Source organism: Macaca fascicularis, chromosome 6, assembly GCF_037993035.2.
Source record: "Macaca fascicularis isolate 582-1 chromosome 6, T2T-MFA8v1.1".
Taxonomy (NCBI): domain Eukaryota; kingdom Metazoa; phylum Chordata; class Mammalia; order Primates; family Cercopithecidae; genus Macaca; species Macaca fascicularis.
Window position 1 is genome coordinate 178774306 of NC_088380.1, and position 19938 is coordinate 178794243.

General features: G+C 42.6%; 1 protein-coding gene and 1 long non-coding RNA gene across 15 annotated transcripts in view; one reads left to right on the plus strand and one right to left on the minus strand.

Moving 5' to 3' along the window:
- The window catches only part of FBXW11 (F-box and WD repeat domain containing 11), a 140048-nt gene extending 121565 nt beyond the window's left edge, over positions 1-18483 (minus strand). For 5 of the 13 annotated variants that reach the window (XM_073994726.1, XM_005558523.3, XM_005558522.3 and 2 more), the window contains exon 1: positions 18303-18483. Coding sequence is in view for 5 of the 13 variants with exons in the window: in XM_005558523.3 (XP_005558580.1) it covers positions 18303-18347 (45 nt within the window). In the remaining 8 variants the exon portion in view is untranslated. Of the gene's footprint in view, positions 1-8433; positions 8694-14950; positions 15079-18302 lie in introns of all 13 variants that reach the window. The other 8 variants (XM_073994724.1, XM_045395051.2, XM_065545945.1 and 5 more) reach the window with 3 other exon arrangements.
- Positions 18484-18794: 311 nt separating this feature from the next.
- LOC123574171 (uncharacterized) overlaps positions 18795-19938 on the plus strand; it is a 93019-nt gene continuing 91875 nt past the window's right edge. For both annotated transcript variants that reach the window (XR_012414338.1, XR_012414337.1), the window contains exon 1: positions 18795-18959. This is a non-coding gene — a long non-coding RNA (uncharacterized lncRNA). The remainder of the gene's footprint in view (positions 18960-19938) is intronic.

Sequence of the window (19938 nt, forward strand, 5' to 3'; positions counted from 1 at the left end):
CACAGCAATGATTTTAGTTTCTAAATACCATTCCTCACTAAAAAGAACCAGAGCCTTGGAGAAATGGCTGATTCCTGATCACCTTATGGAAATAAAACATGAGTCTGGGACATCTTGTTGTGCCAAAAAAGCCAATAGAAAAAAAAAAAAAACACTGATGGGGTCATGTCAAAATGAAACAGGAGGAGCTACCTAGAAAAAGCTATCAATAGCAAAACCTGAGACAATCTGAGCATCAGCAAAGACTGTAATTGATTGTTAACACTGAATAAATAAAAGTCCAGGAGAGTATGGTGATATAGAAAAGGAAGGAAGAAAAATGGGGGCAGCCTGTGGGAATGGCAATTTAAAAACTACAATTCTGGCCAGGCACAGTGGCTCATGCCTGTAATCCCAGCACTTTGGGGGTCCAAGACAGGCGGATCACTTGAGGTCAGGAGTTTGAGACCAGTCTGTCTCTAATAAAAATACAAAAATTAGCCAGGTATGGTGGCAGATGCCTGTAATCCCAGTTACTCGGGAGGCTGAGGCAGGAGAATTGCTTGAACCCAGGAGGCAGAGGCTGCAGTGAGCTGAGATCATGCCACTGCACTTGTCTGGGCAACAGAGCGAGATTCCACCTCAATAAATAAATAAATATATACATACATACATTCATACTACAATTTTGGCTCAGCATGGTGACTCACGCCTGTAATCCCAGCACTTTGGGAGGCCAAGGTGGGCGGATCTCCTGAGGTCAGGAGTTCAAAACCAGCCTGGCCAACATGGCAAAACCCCATCTCTACTAAAAATATGAAAATTAGCCGGGCGTGGTGGCATGCACCTGTACTTCCAGCTACTCAGGAGGCTGAGGCAGGAAAATCACTTGAACCCGGGAGGCGGAGGTGGCAGTAAACCGAAACTGTGCCACTGCACTCCAGCCTGAGCAACAGAGTGAGACTCTGTCTAAAAAAATAAAAAATCTGTAATTTTGCAACCCCTATTGAACCGATTTCAGGATCAGGATAATGAAACCAATGGGTGAAAGGCTGTAATGAAACAGGATATTTACAAGGTGCCAAAATAGTGTCCCATAGATTCCTCTCTAATAGCAGAGGAGAAAATTTTACCTTCATTATGGAAAGATCTGGCTGCTGCCACCTCAGCCAAGGAATCAAAGTTAGCATTGCTCATAACGGGATAACCCGTCATTAAGTGCCTCCTGATATGACTCAATGTGAAGTGCACTTCACCTGTGATGAAGCATTCTCGTCAAAATGTTTAACCTGGATGCATCTCAATTAACTTCCAGTTTACAGGAAGTAGAGCAGCTAGAGAAACAAGTTAAAAGACACCACGAGGAAATAATGAATGCACAAGGTTACACAACCTACAAGACAACCAGAGCTGGTCTCTTCAAACAAGTTAATGCAGGGAAAGGAGGGAAAAGGGTAAAGGAACTGTTCTTAAAGAAGAATACAAGAAACATAACCAAATACAAAGGGTGTACTTTGTTTGGATCCTGTTTTGTCAGTTTGTTTGTTTTAAAGAAGTGAGGGTGGTATAAAAGACATTCTTGAGACAATAAGGAGAATTTAGATTTAATTGACGTTTGATATTATATTACGGAATTACTTTAATTTTCTTAGATGTGAAAACGGTATTGTAGTTACACATGTATAAAGTATATGTGATTATATATAACGTGGTTGTATACCTGGAGATATGGTTGTGTGTATGCATGTAATGCTTTGAGAGGAAGAGAGAGACACTATCCTTATTTTTAGGAGATATGTGCTGAAAACTTAGGGGTTAAGTATTATGATGTTTGCAACTTACTTGCAAATTTTTAACAACAAAAAAGGGAGGTAGGGAGGAAGGAAAAGACAGTAAGAGAGGTAAGGAGAAAAGGAGAGAAATGGGAAGGAGGGAAGAAGGGGAAAGAGGAAGAGAAGGGAGAGGGGGTAGCAGAGAAATGACTCAAATATGACAAAATATTAACAATTGTTGAATGTAGGTGGACAGAGTATATAAATGTTTGTTGTACTTTTTTACCCCAACTCTTAGATGTATATGATATTTTTCATAATAAAAAGTTAACAGAGAAAAAAGAGAAGAACAATTTAAAAAGCAAACAGTTTAAAATTCATGCAATACCATGAGACTGTCAGGAAATAAGAGCACTCTTACTCAAGGTCTGTGAGAGTATAAATTGTTGCAACGTGACTGGAGAACAATGTGGCGCTGTCTATCAGATTCATAAAAGCACCTAGTAAGTATGCCCAAGATCCTGTCCTGAAGACACATTCCATATGCACAGTTCTTCTTTATAGCATTAACTACAACAGCAAAAGACCAGAAATCACCTACACATGCATCAGTCCAAACTGGTTACACAAATTATGGCATATCTGTACAATAAATCAGCACCTATTTTTTAAATTACATTATCTCCTCAAAAAATATGACAGCTCTTTGGGAACTGATATGAAAGATAACTGAGTCATATTTTACTTAAAAAATCAAGGTGCAAAAATAATGTGTACAGGATACACATATGTATAGGAAGGTTACACAAGAATGTAGTTGGGTGGCTAGAAGGAATGAGAAACTTTTTTTTTTTTTTGCTTAGTACTCTCTTTTGCACTTTTTTTTTTTCTTCTTAAGATCGAGTCTTGCTCTGTTGCCCAGGCTGGAGTGCAATGACGCGATCTTGACTCACTGCAATCCCCGCCTCCCGGGTTCAAGCGGTTCTCCTACTTCAGCCTCCCAAGTAGCCGGGATTACAGGCACGTGCCACCACGCCCGGCTAATTTTCGTATTTATAGTAGAGACAGGGTTTCGCCATCTTGGTCAGGCTGGTCTCGAACTCCTAACCTCAGGTGCTCCACCTGCCTTGGCTTCCAAAGTGCTTGCTGGGATTACAGGAGTGAGTCATGGCACCCAGCTCCTTTTGTACCTTAATTTTGTATCACAGATACAGTAATTCATTCAAAAAATTTGTCAAGTATTGATTGACTGCAGCTATAATGAACTCTTCATGTCTCCATGCTTTCACTATCAAAACTTAGTTACAGTGTGGTTGCAGGAGAGTCTGAAGTGAATATGTAAGGTGAAAATAGCATAAGACAAAAATATGCCTCAAAAATCCCTTAAGGATATGCCATACTTGAGACCAACACAGCATCTCAATAATTTTAACACCACTAATTTTTACTCCAGCATTGGAACAGTTCGCTGTTTCTTCAACTGACTAGCGGATAAAATAGCTGGCTTGTATTTAGGCCTCATGTTGTGACGTTAAAAGTGTGTGTCTTTAAAATACCATAATCATAGATAAAAGGCACTCAGGAAATGAGACAGACTGAAAGAACAGATTCCCATTTCCCATCTTACGTTTTAGGTTCCCATCTTTACTGTTTAGGTTCTGTTTCTCTTATTTTTGTCACCGGATGCGTAAAATTTGAGTTTGCATAAATGTACATAAGATATGTTCTCAAAAACACATTTCAAAAATTAAGCACACTATTACAGTAGAAGAGAAAGTCACAACCCAAATGTTTGCTGACTAGGAATAAGTACTAGCAGGCTGTAACAAAATTCTCAAGTCAAGATGAAAAGGAGAGGGTGTGGCCGGGAGGTTGGCTGTAATCCCAGCACCTTGGGAGGCCTAGGTGGGAGGATCACTTGAGGTCAGGAATTCCAGACCAGTCTGGCCAACATGGCGAAACCCTATCTCTACTAAAAACACGAAAATTAGCTGAGCGTGATGGTGCACGCCTGTAGTCCCAGCTACTCGGGAGGCTGAGGTGGGAGAATCACTTGAACCCGGGAGGTGGAGGTTGCAGTGAGCCAAGGCCATGCCATGACACTCCAGCCTGGGCAACAGAGCGAGACACCATCTCCAAAAAAAAAAAAAAAAAGAGGCCAGAGGCGGTGGCTCATGCCTGTAATCCCAGCACTTTTGGAGGCCAAGGCAGGCAGACCACGAGGTCCGGAGTTTGAGACTAGCCTAGCCAACATAGTGAAACCCCATCTCTACTAAAAATACAAAAATTAGCCAGGTGTGTTGGCATGTGCCTGTAGTCCCAGCTAATTAGGAGGCAGAGGTGGGAGAACCACTTGAACCCGGGAGGCAGAGGTTGCAGTGAGCCGAGGCCATGCCATGACACTCCAGCCTGGGTGACAGAGTGAGATTCTGTAAGAGAGAGAGAGAGAGAAGAACGAAAGAAAGGAAAGAAAGGAAGAAAGAAAAGAGAGAGAGAGAGAAGGAAGGAAGGGAGGGAGGGAGAAGGGAAGGAAGGGAGAAGGAAGGGAGAGGGAAGGGAAGGGGAGGGGAGTGGGAAGGGGGAAGGGAAGGGGAGGGGAAAGGGGGAACGGGAGGGGAGGGGAGGGGAGGGGAGGGGAAAGGGGGAAGGGGAGGGAAGGGGAGGGGAGGGGAGGGGAGGGGAGGGAAGGGAAGGGAAGGGAAGGGAAAGAGAAAAAAGGAGAGGGTGGTAATAACACCTCTTGGTCAACATCACATATGATCTCAGGTTCTGACCTTAGCTGTAGCCCATTCTTTTATGTTGGCATTCCCATACATCAATATCATTCTTCGGTCTATACTCTGAGTAATCATATAACTGTACCAAAGTCTAGTCAGCTACCACTGCACCTAAAAACTCCCCAGTATTTCTCTCTAACCCCGCCTTCTCTAATGAACTCCAGGCCAGTATTCCTACTAGATACTTCTCTTCTTAGACAATTCATCCATAGGCAACTCAAATTCGCCATAACCCAAACTGAACTCACTTTAATATAAAGACGTCACACGGAAGCAAGGAAAATTCAACTGTTTTCTCAGAGTTGCAAATGAACACAAAATGGATTACAGCAGTGACAAAGGAACTTTAATGAAAACAAAGGGCTTCTCAGACCTATAAGTCAAGGGTGCGTTCAAGCTGAATGTACTAATCTGTCTAAAAACAAACGCATTAATCACAAAAGGATCTGGGAAGCAACAGCAAGCAGAAGAGTCGAGAGGCTTTGCCACAGGGAAAAACCACCATCCCTAAAAGTAAGTTGAAAGAGGGTGTCTCAGTCCCAGGCCAGCAAAGACGACTTTCTTCCCTGATGAAGTCTTCTTATATGAAGAGAATACTCCAGTCATTTGGCTAGAGTCTTCAGAGCTCTCTGACTTGTTTGAAAAAATTAAACTAGCATATTAATTAGGACCTAGTAAGTAAATCTGCCTATCAAAAAACAATATACTGGGCCGGGTGCAGTGGCTCACACCTGTAATCCCAGCACTATGGAAGCCCCAGGTGGGTGGATCACGAGGTCGAGATCGAGACCATCCTGGCCAACAATGGTAAAACCCCCTCTCTACTAAAAATACAAAAATCAGCTGGGTGTGGTGATGTGCGCCTGTAGTCCAACTACTCAGGAGGCTGAGGCAGGAGAATTGACTGAACCTGGGAGGCGGAGGTTGCAGTGAGCCATGATCGCGCCACGGCACTCCAGCCTGGCGACAGAGTGACAGACTGTCTCAAAAAAAAAAAAAAAAAAGAATATACTAAACATGCCAACACACTTAAATCATCGTAAATAAATTAAGATTTAGGTTTTACACATCAGTCTTGTAAGGTTGGTTAATGTTAGTCCAACCCTGGGATAAGGGGATGTTTGGGCCTGCTCAGCAGATCAAATTTCTGTGAGTATTAAACCAAGGACTGCACCTAGGATGACGGCAGGTTATAATCTCCACATGTAGCTATTTAAATGTCAATTTAATTAAAATTAAGATTAAAAATTCAGTTACTTTGAGCCACACTTCAAAACTGCCATATTGAACAGTGCAGACACTGAACATTTCAATCACTGCAAAAAGTTCTATGGGACAGCACTGTACTAATATGTAACCTCGAACTAACCTATTCCAAGTTGCCTTAGGAAACAGCCTGACAGCCCTAGATGGCTAATGCAGAACCTGAGAGCTAGACTGTTTTCTACAGAAGGTAAGAAATATATAAAACTGTTTCCTTTCCTTTTGCAATGATTTCTTGAAATCAGAATATATAGTTTTAGTCTTTAGGACTTCCGCCCCTCTATTACTGGATGATACTCTCTAATCTACAGATAATATAGAATAGAGGTAAGAAGCACATTCTCTGAAGCCAGACTGCCAGGGTTCGTATCTCACCTTTGTCCCTTACAAGATGTGTGATCTAGAGCATGTTATTTAACTACTCTACCCTTTAGTTTCCTCACCAGTAGGGTGGAAATAATGGTACCTACCTCATGAGGTTACTACAGGTTGAGTATCCCTAATCCAAGAATACAAAATCCAAAGTGCTCCAAAATCCAAAATGTTTTGAGTGCCAACATGACGCTCAAAGGAAATGCTCATTGAAACTTTTCGGATTTCAGATTTTAGATTAGGGATGCTGAATCAGTATACAGCAGATATTTGAAAATCTGAAAAAAATCCAAAATTCTTAACACTTCTGCTCCCAAGCATTTTAGACAAGGGATACTCAACCTGTATAAGGATAAAATAAGTTTATAAGTATAAAATATCTAGAATCATGCCCAGTAAATAATAAGCGCCCAGTGTTAACTATTACTTCTCCTACTAGTACCATGACCACCACCACCACCACCACCACCTGACTGTCCTGACTATCCTTCAGAAGACAATTACAGGCTCACACCTGTAATCCCAACAGTTCAGGAGGCCAAGTCAGGCAGATTACTTGAGGCCAGGAGTTCGACACCAGCCTGGCCAACATGGCGAAACCCCATCCCTACTAAAAATACAAAAATCAGCTGGGCACGGTGGCACGCGCCTGTAATCCCAGCTACTTGGGCAGCTGAGGCACCAGAATCACTTGAACCTGGGAGGCAAAGGTTGCAGTAAGCCACAATCTCACCAGAGGAGAAACATTAGCAAATGTGAAAGTATTAAACTAAAACAAGGATCACAAAGTCAGAGTGTCCATCTATAATAAAAAGAAATTTTTTTAAGATGAAAGGGAGTAGGATGTTCTCCAGAAAGAATATTAAATACCGAAAAAAGTCATGTTTTCAAGAATGTTGCCTGACAATGCCTTACTTGTAAGGATGACAAACCACAGGCCAAAAGAAGCCTACATAATGAGCTACTGAGCTATTTAAATAATAAATACTGAGGAGGAACTGAGAAGATACAGGTTTGAGTTCACTGAACCAAGTGATACTTCCCTGTATAAAGCACATCTTGTATTTAAATGCACTGTCTCTCTACTCCCTAAATTACCTTTATGTTCACTTGATGAACTGACTGAAGATCTGATTTTTCAGTAAGCAAGCATTTAATCATATTAAATGATTAAAATGCCATGCCAACAATGACCCAGCAAGTGTTCTTTGAGTGGAAACGTGTTGAAGAAAATCACACCTTGCTCTTACAGACAGGCAATTTGAAAATTTAAAGGTTGAAGTACAAACTTCGGTAAGTGTAATAAGTCAGAAAGAGTGAGAACTTTGAGGACACCTAATCCCAAGTTTAAAGCTTGGTTCTACCATTTACCAGCTGCATGACCTGAGAAACTGGCACTTTATGCTCATGAGCTCCATTTCACTAGCTGTAAAATGCAGGTGAAGCACTGTGCCAATTACGTAGTATAGGTAAAGTGCATACAAAGGTAACTGGCATGCAGCACATGCTCTCAATAAGCAGTTGCTACAGTTAGTAAACTTCCCCAAGAAGACCCTCCTAGAGACCTCAGAATAAAATCACTTTACTGAAACTGCAAAAAATATTTTGAACGGGTATTAACTATTATATAAATCATGTGAGAATGCCTCAAAGTTACCATTTGTTTTCCATATTTTACAAGCTATTCCCTAAACAATATATGTCCCTGTTTACTGTATTTCCTATCAAACTATGAATAAAAACTATTTGGGCTTAACGTAAAAATAACTGAGTTAGGCGTGGTGGCTCATGTCTATAATCCCAACACTTTGGGAGGCCAAGGCAGGCAAATCACTTGAGCCCAGGAGTTCAAGACCAGTCTGGGCAACATGGCGAGACCCTGTCTCTACAAAAAAGAAATTAGCTGAGCATGGTGACACACGCCTGTGGTCCCAGCTACCTGAGAGGATGAGGCGGGAAGATCGTGCAAGGCCAAGAGGTCAAGGCTGCAGTAAGCCATGTTCATGCCACTGCAGTCCAGCCTGGGCGACAGAATGTCTCAAAATAATAATAACTGCACTTCTTACAGTAAAACACAGTTTTTACCAGCAATTCAGCCACATATACCTTCACTGATCCACACCCAAACATGGCCAAACATGACACTACGCACAAACATCTAATATTTCTCCCTTTCCCTATTAATGGACAAATATTTGAAAAATATTTTTCAAAATTTCTTTCAGCGAGTTGAGTTCCACAAAACAAAACAATACAGGGTAATTGCTTACCTGGAAAATATTTTGTACTTCAGATCCACCAATCCAGAATGAATGGGGGTTTTCCCCTTCAGACTAGTCTGAGAAAAGACAGCAGTCAAGCATCTTCCAAGATTCTTTCCGTTTACTGTATCCAGCTTTCTTCAACAAAATCCCAAACATGCACTTCGGTAACTGTTGAAAGACAGAAAGCAATCCATACACCCACCATGGCACCAGCGGCAAAGGACAGCCTCCAAGAAATGGAAGGAAGGGTCAATGGAATGGTGGATCTGAAGCACAGGAAAAAAGTTATAACCCCTGAGTCAGCTATTTGGCATAAAATGCCTGCAGCAGCATTCCTCACCTCTGTGTTGAAAGGATACAAAACTCATAACAAATAGTGGAACATCCCTAACATTAATATTTACTCATGACTAAATAGCGTGCAACTTCCAAATGAGAGCAGCTAAAAAAACTTACCCTATCATCCATATAAATTGTCCTAGATCATTCAGCTACATTGAACTTTCTTATCCATTTTCTAAGATAGCTCCTCCACCATTATAAAAAGTTTGTCAGCCAAAAATAATGATATGAGAGGGCTCAAATATCTACCATAAAGATATTTATTTACATACCTAACAAAGAAATGTTTTGGTTTGCTACCATATAAGACATCCTATCTACGTATTACCCAAATCCTCTACCTAAAATACAGTGTGCTTCAAAACATATAACTTAAGAGTGAACTTCTGACTCAATAAAGGCCAGTCCCGTACAATGGCCAATCATCAGATAAACTGGGAAAAATCATAAAGAATGCTAATAAACAATTTACTAGGTGACACTATTAAATATTAAGTCCTATCCACATTATATCAACATTCTTTTTCTACCAATTCAGACTGCAAATTCTAAACTAAAAGGGAGAGAGAAAAGGCATTCAACAGGACAACAAAGATAAAAACAAAAAGACTGAACTTACTCAAACATAAATTTGCTACTTCCTCAATTGCTACATTACAGCCAAAATGCTCCTGCAGTAATTATAGTAATACCTACCTTATTGAAGAGCTACTAATTGGCCAAGTCCTTCACATTAATTACCCATATTTAATTCTCAAAAAAGATGAGCAGAAAGAAGTAACCTGTCCAAAGTCCCACATCTGCTAGGTAGTAGAGCCCATGCCCTTTTCATGGAGCACTATGGACTCCACAGTTCAAGGGTCAGAAAGCCCATGATTTCTGAGGGAGGAGAAGAAATCAAGCTTTACTCTCAAAGGTCCTACATTAATTAACATGAAAATGGAGTACTATGAAAATACAGAAGAGTAAATATTTCAGCCTAGATTAATCAGTTGGGCCATCCCGAACGGGTTAATTCCCTAGATCTTGCCACTTAAAGAAGCATTTAATTAACAAAGAGCCATGCAATTATAAGGCCCATGATACTTTTTTCTTTTCTTTTCTTTTTTTTAAGTAGAGACAGGGTTTCACCATGTTGCCCAGGCTGGCCTCAAACTCCTTAGCTCAAGCGATCTGCCTACCTTGGCCTCCCAAAGGGCTGGGATTACAGGTGTGAGTCCCCATGCCCAGCCTAAAACCTACAAAATTAATGCTAAAACAAAACATACTATAGGCTGGGCTCGGTGGCTCACACCTATAGTCCAACACTTTGGGAGGCCAAGGTGGGCGGATCACTTGAGGTCAGGAGTTTGAGGCCAGTCTGACCTACATGGTGAAACCCTGCCTCTACTAAAAATACAAAAATTAGCTAAGCCTGGTGGCACATGCCTACAATCCCAGCTACTTGGGAGGCTGAGGAAGGAGAATCACTTGAACCGGGGAGACAGAGGTTGCAGTGAGACGAGATTGTGCCACTGTACTCCAGCCTGGGGCAACAGAGCAAGATTCCATCTCAAAAAAAAAAAAAAAAAAAAAAAGATTGTGGCAAGACACACTATAATGGTACTCAAGTAGTCTTTATGTTTAGCAGCAAAGATTGTGACTGTGACAAAGAAACTCAAATCCAGCTGAACCCAAGTAATTTTTAAATTCTAAGATGTGTTGACAGTCCACAGGCAATGACTCTTAAAGATGTTCTGATTGTTCATATTGTAGGTAAAGCAATTAAAGTGACTGAAACGCCGGTCTATGATTAACCTCACTATAACAATCGGATGAAAATACCTTAAGACTCACAACTTTAAGGAGATCACAAAAGTAAAATCCCAAGCAAATAATGAGGTCTCAAGCTTTTCCCATTAAGTGGTATTATTCTTAAGCCTAAGAATAAACTGGAAACCCAATTTTGACAAAAGTAGCTAGTGAACTATGGCCAGTAGCTAACTGCTAAAACAGTATACTACGTTTTTCAAGGTACAACTATCCAAAATGCAAAACAAGTTATAGCAAAACACAACCACAGCAATTTGACTAAACAGACTCATTTCTGGACCTCCTGAATCCTCAGGCTTTTCTCCTTTACTAGTGAGTTAATTTTTCTCCCTTCCCTTAAAAAAAAAAAAATATAGGCCGGGCGCGGTGGCTCAAGCCTGTAATCCCAGCACTTTGGGAGGCCGAGACGGGTGGATCACGAGGTCAGGAGATCGAGACCATCCTGGCTAACACGGTGAAACCCCATCTCTACTAAAAAATACAAAAAACTAGCCGGGTGAGGTGGCGGGCGCCTGTAGTCCCAGCTACTCGGGAGGCTGAGGCAGGAGAATGGCGTGAACCCGGGAGGCGGAGCTTGCAGTGAGCTGAGATCCGGCCACTGCACTCCAGCCTGGGCGACAGAGCGAGACTCCATCTCAAAAAAAAAAAAAAAAAAAAAAAAAAAAATATATATATATATATATATATGTATATATATTTCTTCAATGCCTAATTGCTGGCAGGCCTTATGCTAGTAATACAAAGATTAACAGATGCCAAGTGAGAGTACCAGGACTGAGTTCTTCCTGCCCCTCTGCTCCCTTTCTCTTTGAATCTATCATGTAGTCACTTCAGAGAGCCAAAATATATTTGTTAGTTACCAAAACGGGTTCAATGTTCTCAAGTTAACTCCTAAAAAAATAAACATTAAAAATTACTCAAGTTCCTTTTTCACAATAGTAGAACCTCAGTCTTTCTTTTTCTTCTGTGGATCAGAGGCTTTTTACTATACAATGGTTTCCTACATTCAATATACTTATATTTACACACGTCTCTATCACAAGCCAAAGAGCCAAAGCTTTTTTTTTTTTTTTCATTTTTCATGTTAATGTCCCAGTGTTTCTACTTCACAGCTTTCCATTTTGTGAAGATCTTCATTGTTGACTCAACCTGAGAGGGAATTTCCTAAAAATGCTTCCCGCTGACATCACAGAACTCTTCCATCTTTTAGTTTCATTAAAACAGTAAGAACCAGGTTAGAGACACCCTACTGGATTGTCAGGTCTTCCTGGTCTGTCTCTCATTTGCCTACAAAGACAAACTTCCTCTTAAGCAATTGTGATCAGCAGAAACTAACCAAGGGTAACGAGCACATTCTTAACCAACAAGTTTCTTCCCCCATTGTCAACTAATTCAATGAATAATACAACTCATAAGGAAATCTTGTATGAATTCTCACTGCTTATTCTGTTAAGGTCAAAACCATCAGCTTTGATGATGATAATAATAAGAATTCAAAAATCACAATTTGTCAGTCTAAACTAAACCGATTAAACATAAATCCCAACGCTCAATGTCAACATAAACTAATCACCAGTCTCTTTCTGTCAGGATACCAGGTATAAAAATAGGACTGGGGGGGTTCTCTCTGTAGTTACAGCATAGACCTAATTACGCCAAATTGGTAGTCACTGTAATAGTACCTCCCAGATTTTCCAAGACAGTATTGTCTCTGTATGATTTCATTGTTTCTCCCAAAGATGGCTCATTAAATGTATGGCTAAAAGCAACCAAATGTTAGTCTTCTGTAAAGCCTCACAAATAAATACGTGCGCAACTCAGGAGAAATAAATAAAAACCTTTTCCACACCATCTGTCTTGACTTTGCTTTAAGGTCCCTGTACTTGTGGGGAAAGTTAGTATGGTCGGCATTTGAAGAAAAGCAAGCCTCTGCAAAGTCCTTTCACACACCTCTCTCATATAATCCTCCCAACAACTCAGACCAATACCTAAGTTTTCTTATTTTTACATATAATAAAATCATACTGCAGAAAGGTTACCTTTCTTTAGGTCACACAGCTAGCAAGTGACAGAGCTAGGATACAAACTCAGGTGTTTCACTTCAAAGCCCATGCCCTTTCTGCTAAATCATGCTTTTCTAAGGTCATGGAGCCCTTGGAGCTTATCAACTATTTGGCAAACCTGCACCAACTGATGTAAAAAGTATTCAGTTTCCTCAATTCTTTGCTAACAACCACTCTCTGAGTTCTATGTAAATCAATCTGTATGTGTGGAAAGTCTGTAAATAAAGGTTACTGTGTCTATGGACGTCCTATGAACCACACACCACCCACCTCTTCCCCCTCCCCATCTTACTTCTCTATTCATCTCTACCTTTGTCTTAAGATATTCAAAAGCAAATCTTAAAAGGTTTCACTGCATGAAAAAAAGAAAACCTAACATTAATTTAAATCCATATTGAGCACCCATATGCTGAGCCCTGTGAAGGGGTAACAGGGCAATCAAACACAGCCTCTAGAAGAAGAGTTTAGGCGCAACCACAAGTTTTTATAATATAGAGGATGACGTAAGTCCCATAAAACTTAGGAACTGATTATTGTGTGGATTAGTAATGTGGGTGAAAATGCTTAGAAAAGAGGATAGTTAAGACACAGGCAAAAGGCATTAATGTCTGAAAATGATCACCAGGAAAATTCAACCCAACATTTCCTGAAAGCCTACCACAAAGACGACGCCGTGTGGTATGAAGGAACGGTGTGTCACAGGAAGATAAATATGGCCCCAGCCCTTCCCATGAGGAGTTTATCATTCAACAGAGGGCACGAACAGGTAACTATAATACAAGCCTGAAATATGTTAAGTGCTACAGGATAAATACAAAGTGCCAGAATTCATTCATTTCATTTAACAATGAGTGTCATATAGGCAGTGCCATACAGACACAAAAACAAGATGGTATCTGCTACCATAATATAAACGAACATCAAAACAGGTGGCACCTATTGTGTTTTACTGGGGTGGACAGGACTTCATTAGCATAAATGAAAGAAAAGATTGCTGAGAGGTAACCTGAGCCAATTGGGCCAGAGAACCACCTATTAGATCCTTTTGATAAACATCAGTAGCCTTCAATAAATGGGCTTAGGTCCATTTCTATCAATGCTGACAAAGGAAACGTGTGAGCAGAATTTGGAAGACCATGGTCCTCCATGCGTTGGCTAGAATATACAGCAAGCAAGGAAAGTAGGCAGAAAAGCCATAAGGGAGAATGAAATACAAAGGAAGATTGGAATTGGAATCACTAGGACTTAAATGCTTTCTTTTCTATGAAGAACAAATATCACAAGGTGGAATCCAGGATCCCACAGATCTTACAAGGCAGATAATTTTGTTTCTAGAATTCATAGGCTCAAACAACACTAGTAAAAGGCATACATGTGCTGTTTTGTGAATCTATGTAATGGCCAAGCGATTCTCCTGGGCTAGCACTCTGTTTGCAGGAGACAGACTATAGCTGTCAAGAGCCCAGAATGCCAAGATTTGTGTGCAGGAACATGTTTATCCATGTCAAATCTGAAAGGATATCTAACCTACTGCAAAATCAGGGGCAAAAATTGATATATTTGGGCCACAGCCTCTTTAGGCAGGTCAGTGAGGTCTATATATTTTATATAAATTTGTGTGTGTGTGTGGTTTATTCATTTGGACCCTATTGAAACCTGTGTCCACTGAGTCTGCATTCAGTAAGTCAGCACCTCTAGTGGTGTGCTACATGAGGAGAAGGATGGTGACAAAGTAACATCCAGTTTCTTGATGAAGTCACTAAACAACCCCACTCACCCCCTTAGAAAGTCAATGACAGGAAGAAAAAAAAAATGATCCAAAAAGAAAACAAGACATTTCCAGAGCGTCTTGCTCTGTTACCCAGGCTGGAGTGCAGTGGCACAATCACAGCTCACTGCAACCTCAAACTCCTTGGCTCAAGAGATCCTCCCCACCTCAGGCTCCTAAGTAGTAGGGACTATAGGAGTGCACCACTATGCCTGGCTAATTTTCTTTATTTTTTGTAGGGACAGGGTCTTGCTATGTTGCCTAGGCTGGTCTCAAACTCCTGGGCTCAAGCAATCCTCCCACCTCCTAAAGTGCTGGGATTGCAGGCATGAGCCACCGCACCTGCCCACACCTTCTTAATAAGGATCAGCGTATTTTAACCTATATTACTTCATTCAACAAGTAATACAGCCACTTAAGAGATAAGACAGAAAGGAAATGACTCACTTAAGGTCACTTAGCAAAAAGGGAAGTCATTTACCAATTAATTATAAACCGTCCATTAATTGTTTAAAGGGAAGAGGGGATTCACTCACACCTGTAGAGGAGGCAGGATCACCTTTCCTAAAGTGATAGCACCAATTTCTGCTGTCTTCTTACAGGGTAATCTAATCATTTTTCTCTTCCCATCAGAAGCTCTTGTGAGTGCTTTCTAGTGATGAGTGCCTGAAAATCAAGTCATATTCCTAACTCAAGGGTTGTTAAATACCATGTGATACATACTGTACAGTTCTCATTCTTCCCAATGAAGTCCATTGAACATAGCCTGATAAACTTTACATATTTCCAAAATGAATTACTAGTTTTCTACCTCATTCATAAGGCGAACTTAACCAAACTCAGAAGTTTGGAAAAACAGGCCCACTAACAGGTATAGCACCGGGCCAATATAAGGCCCTAACAGTCATCTGGTGGTTAAATTATTTACCATTAGTAACTGTAAATTCTGGGTCTAAATTAAGAGTTTATAGACTTAATACTAAAATCTGAATCCTATAGAGCGGGTCAGTAGGAGAAGCACCCTTTGCGGACCCAGGCCTCAGGCAGGGATAGGAGTCAAAGTGGGGGGTTATATTTTAGAAATTTAATTATTCTGCTATTACCAGCTTTATTTCCTAATATACTTATCAAAAATGCAAGGAAAAACAGAAGAATCAATATTAAGGAAAGTAGAGGGATGAAGATTAGAAAAGGGACATAACCAAGAAGTCTGTTTCCTCTTTTTAATACAGCACACTTTGGAATAGCAAATGAAAGTTATCTTGTTAAGCATTAAGTGCCAAACTGGTACAAGCAGCACAATCACAAATATTTGAGTACTGAAGCTGACTCATAAAAATCTAAAAATATTTCATGCTTTAGGCTTTCAAAACACCATCAGTTTAACCCCTTTTCTTCCATCAATCGGATTATCTTGAAACCAATGTAAAAAATATTTTTAACCCAGTTCTGGAAACTGTAATTTAAACGCAGTGAAAACAGAAAGCCACATGCAATTAGATTCTAAGGCATTATCATTCCTACATTTGATTCTGGATTTACTCAATCAGTTGTTAAGCACCTGTGCTATTTTACTAAAATAAATACATATATTTAATTTACGATAAGGGTTGTCTAAGAGTCTTAACTGGTATCCCTTTCAGGAAATATCAAAATCCTTAAATAAAAGGCCATTTTAAAATTAATCGTAATATAACTGAACTCTATGTTAAAATTTTCTAAGGATTCCAGTTTAAATCCCAGTTTGTGTGCAGGAACATGTTTATCCATGTCAAATCTGAAAGGATATCTAACCTACTGCAAAATCAGGGGCAAAAATTGATATATTTGGGCCACAGCCAATGTCCTTAACAGGTTGAAATCTCTTTTCAGATCAAATCTAAGTGCTATCATGTAAAATCAAAACTTTTTAAGTTATAAGCATAGGAAGCCAGTGAATTTAGGACAAAGGTTTTTTTGGTTTTTTGGGTTTTTGTTTGTTTTTTACCATACACTGACTTGGGTTACAACGTATTTCTTATAATTCTTTTGAAAATAAATACATTTTCGTTATTTTCAAAAGGAATAGAAATGGAAGGAGCTGGGAACAGCCAATTTCAAAGAGTCACCAAGTTACAATTTTTCGATATGAAGTACTTCTGTTGTAAGTACATGCACTGGGTGTACATTTTTAAGAATATGTAATATACTTAGTCGATTTAAGATATTTACCAAAATAACCCACTACAAAAGTTACAGAATACCAAACACTTGACTACAAGTATGATAAATTATGCTGAAAAGGAAAAATCACTCAGCATGTGACATTATCCCTTTGAAAACAACCCCACGTGCACACACACACACGCACGCAAAAATCAAAAACTATCAGTTTCTCTTTTTTCCTCCTAGTTTTCAAGAATGCTAGAGAAGTCAAGTTCTGTGAATTACGCAAAGGACAGCAAACATTAAACTGCCTCCATATTTATGCTACCGAACTTCCATTTTTAAAGCAAGCATCTCAACTCCCCAGACACCACCATCCACAGAAACCATGCAGCTATCCAACAGACTTTCAGTGTCACCATTTATTATTTATAGCGTTAAATGGGGGAAGTGGCTCTGATGTCACCAACCCTACCCAGTGGAATCACTGACTCAATAAACATTTTCACATTGAAGAAAATCTGGCTAGGAAAACATTTTGCTGGGTTAAGTAGATTCTTCCACCTCTCTCCTCTCAGCCCTGGGGAAGAAGTTGTTACCGTGTTAGGAGAGATACAAAGAAACTGTCAAGGCTTCCACAGGAAGAAATCCTGGACATGTCCATTTGCTGATGCAGACTTCCTCTTCCCAACTCTCCAGAGCCCAGTTTGATTTCCCTAATGCTCACATTGGCAAGTAATATCTGCCATATTTTATTTCTTCCACCAAATCATCCCCTTCTAGCCACTCTCTCACGGTCCTGTTCCTAAAACCCCCTTCTGGCTTCAAATCCTAAAGCTTCGGAGGAGGGTGGAGGGTGTCCACGGACCGGGGAGTCTGGCCTGCCTGCCAGTGGTTTCTAACAGAAGAGTGTTCGCTTCCCCCGGGGGCCAAGGATTCCCCTTTTTTTCTTTCTGAGAAGAAAGAACTCGCGGCAGTGATGAGGATGGCTCCCTCCCCACTCATCCCCAATTTCCCAAAGCAGCTCTGGAAAACGTGAAGTTACGGCTTCTCTTTCCTGGGGGATGGAATCCAGAGTACCTGGGGCCTTGCTATGCAAACATCCCTCTCCGCCGGGTAGGAAACCCTTTGTCCGAGAAGTCGGACACCACAAGGGCCCGGGAAAGAGGCCTCCTTATCCGCCACAGCTTCAAACCCGAAAGCTCCCTGCCCCCCAGCTCTGTAGGGCCTATCCTGGCATCCACACAGACCTAGGCTGGGGAGTGGGTGCTGAGACCCCTCCTAGGACGCGGAGGCCCAGGCGGCCCTGACCCATCTCCTCGGCACTCCTTCCCACCACCTCACTCGGCCTGAGTGGAGCTTGCAAGCGCGGTGCGGGCCTGGGCCGAAACAGAGGAAAGAAAAAAAATCCCTTTCTAAAAGAAGGAGAATGGGGTGCTAGAGCGAGTGCGACCTAAGTCTACAGCATAAACGAGCGAGGGTCGTCCGAAAGCTGGGACCGGAGACGGGACAGGGGGTGGGGGAGAAACGAGGGGCATAGAGGGGGCCGGGCCAGGACCGGCCGGAGATGTCGAGGGATCAGAGGAGCCCGCGCCGGGTCCGAGGCCAGGGTAGGCTGGGGGCCCGGGTCCGGGCCGAGGCTTCTGGGAAGGGCCAGAGCCGGCCTCGCACCGGACGTTGAGGTGGGCAGGCCCGCCCGGGGCCGGACGGACGGAAGCACAGACGGTCCAGCGGGCCGCACTCACCATGAGCTCGATGGTCTTGTCCTCAATCACCGAGTCGGGCTCCATGGCGGCCCCGGCGGCCCCGCCTCGCTCTCCCCGCGCAGCAGCGAACGGCCCGGGCGGAGGAGGCGACGGCGGAGGCGGCAGAGGCGGAGGCGGCTATCGCACCCACTCTAGCTGCCAGCCCGCCCGGGCCGCCGGCAGCTCCGCCCTCCCCCTCGGCGAACGCAGTACGCAGAGCGGGGACTACACCTCCCAGCAGGCGCCGCGGCCCGCAGAGCGTTGTGGGACCGAGCCTCTGACACCGGGCTGCTGGCTCTTGGCAGCCCGAAGCTGAACTCCAAGCTGACAGTAGCACTGGACTGTGGACGTAGGACTTGCACACCTGAAGAGTTAAGAGCTTGCTCATGGTAGGGCCTCGAGAGCGCCACGACTACGTGTCCCAGAAAGCCGTGCGCCCGGGTTCTCCTTCCGGCTAGCTTCTCCTGACTTCCTGGCAGCCCAAGGCTGCCCAGACCGGGACGGAAACTCCGAGGCAACTCCTCACTTGTCGGAGATCCTGCTTGTGCGACCCATTTCCGCACATGCGCGGTCCATGCCGCAGTGCCCACTCGACGCCTAGGTAGCTGCGCTGCCCGTCCGCTAGTGTCTGGTGGCAGGGGCAGATGGTGGAGACAGGTGGGTTCTAGGGGCGTTAGGAAGGTGTATAGGCCTGGGGCTTAGGTGTGAAGGGACCAGCGAGTGAGAGAAACTCTGCCCGGGGAAGAGGCTCTGAGAGGATGGGCATCCCGGGAGTGAGGGTTTCGAGATTTCTTCGGGAAAATGGGGGTTTGGGGAAATGTGCTGTGGTGCTGTCTGTATGTCACGCGACTTACGGGGAGCTGAGAGATTAAAGGGAACCTACGTATATCGAGCCCCTTATTCATTCTTTCAGAAAATGGTTATTTTTTAAGCATCCAGCTTCTGCTGCGTACCGTTCTAGGCACTGAGAAACAGCTCTGAACATGAGAGACAATATGCCCCTGTTCTCATGGAGCTTAATTCTGGTAGAGGGACGACAGACGTTAACCAAGAGAGTGGCTAAGAAGGAACACACAAGCGGAGACTGCTTCTAGTGAACTCAGCCTCCAACTCTGTGTAACTTAGGTCTGTCAGTGCCCTCTAACCAAATCCCACCAGGAACACAAGGGTCGTTGAACAAACTGGGTTTATTACTGGTTGCAGTGACTGAGAACACACATTGAGGAAAGATGGGGCTTCTCCGGTAAGAGTTGTTAGTGATTTGGGAGAGGTTTAAGGAAGTGAAAGCTTCACTGGATTAGCTACTGTCAGGAAGAGAGGGTCGTTCCATGATTGAGCATCTCAGTTCATCCTACCTAGAGGAAGGGAATTCTAGATTGAGGTAAAGAAACAGCAGCCTGGCCGGGCGCGGTGGCTCACGCCTGTAGTCCCAGCACTTTGGTAGGCCGAGGCAGGCGAATTGCTTGAGCCCAGGAGTTCCAGACCAGCCTGGGCAACATGGCGAAACTAGTCTCTACAAAAAATACAAAAATGAACCGGGCCTAGTGGTGCCCGCCCGCTATCTCAGTTACTTAGGAGGCTGAGGTGGGAGTATCGCTTGAGCCCAAGAAGTGGAGGTTTCAGTGAATGGAGATCG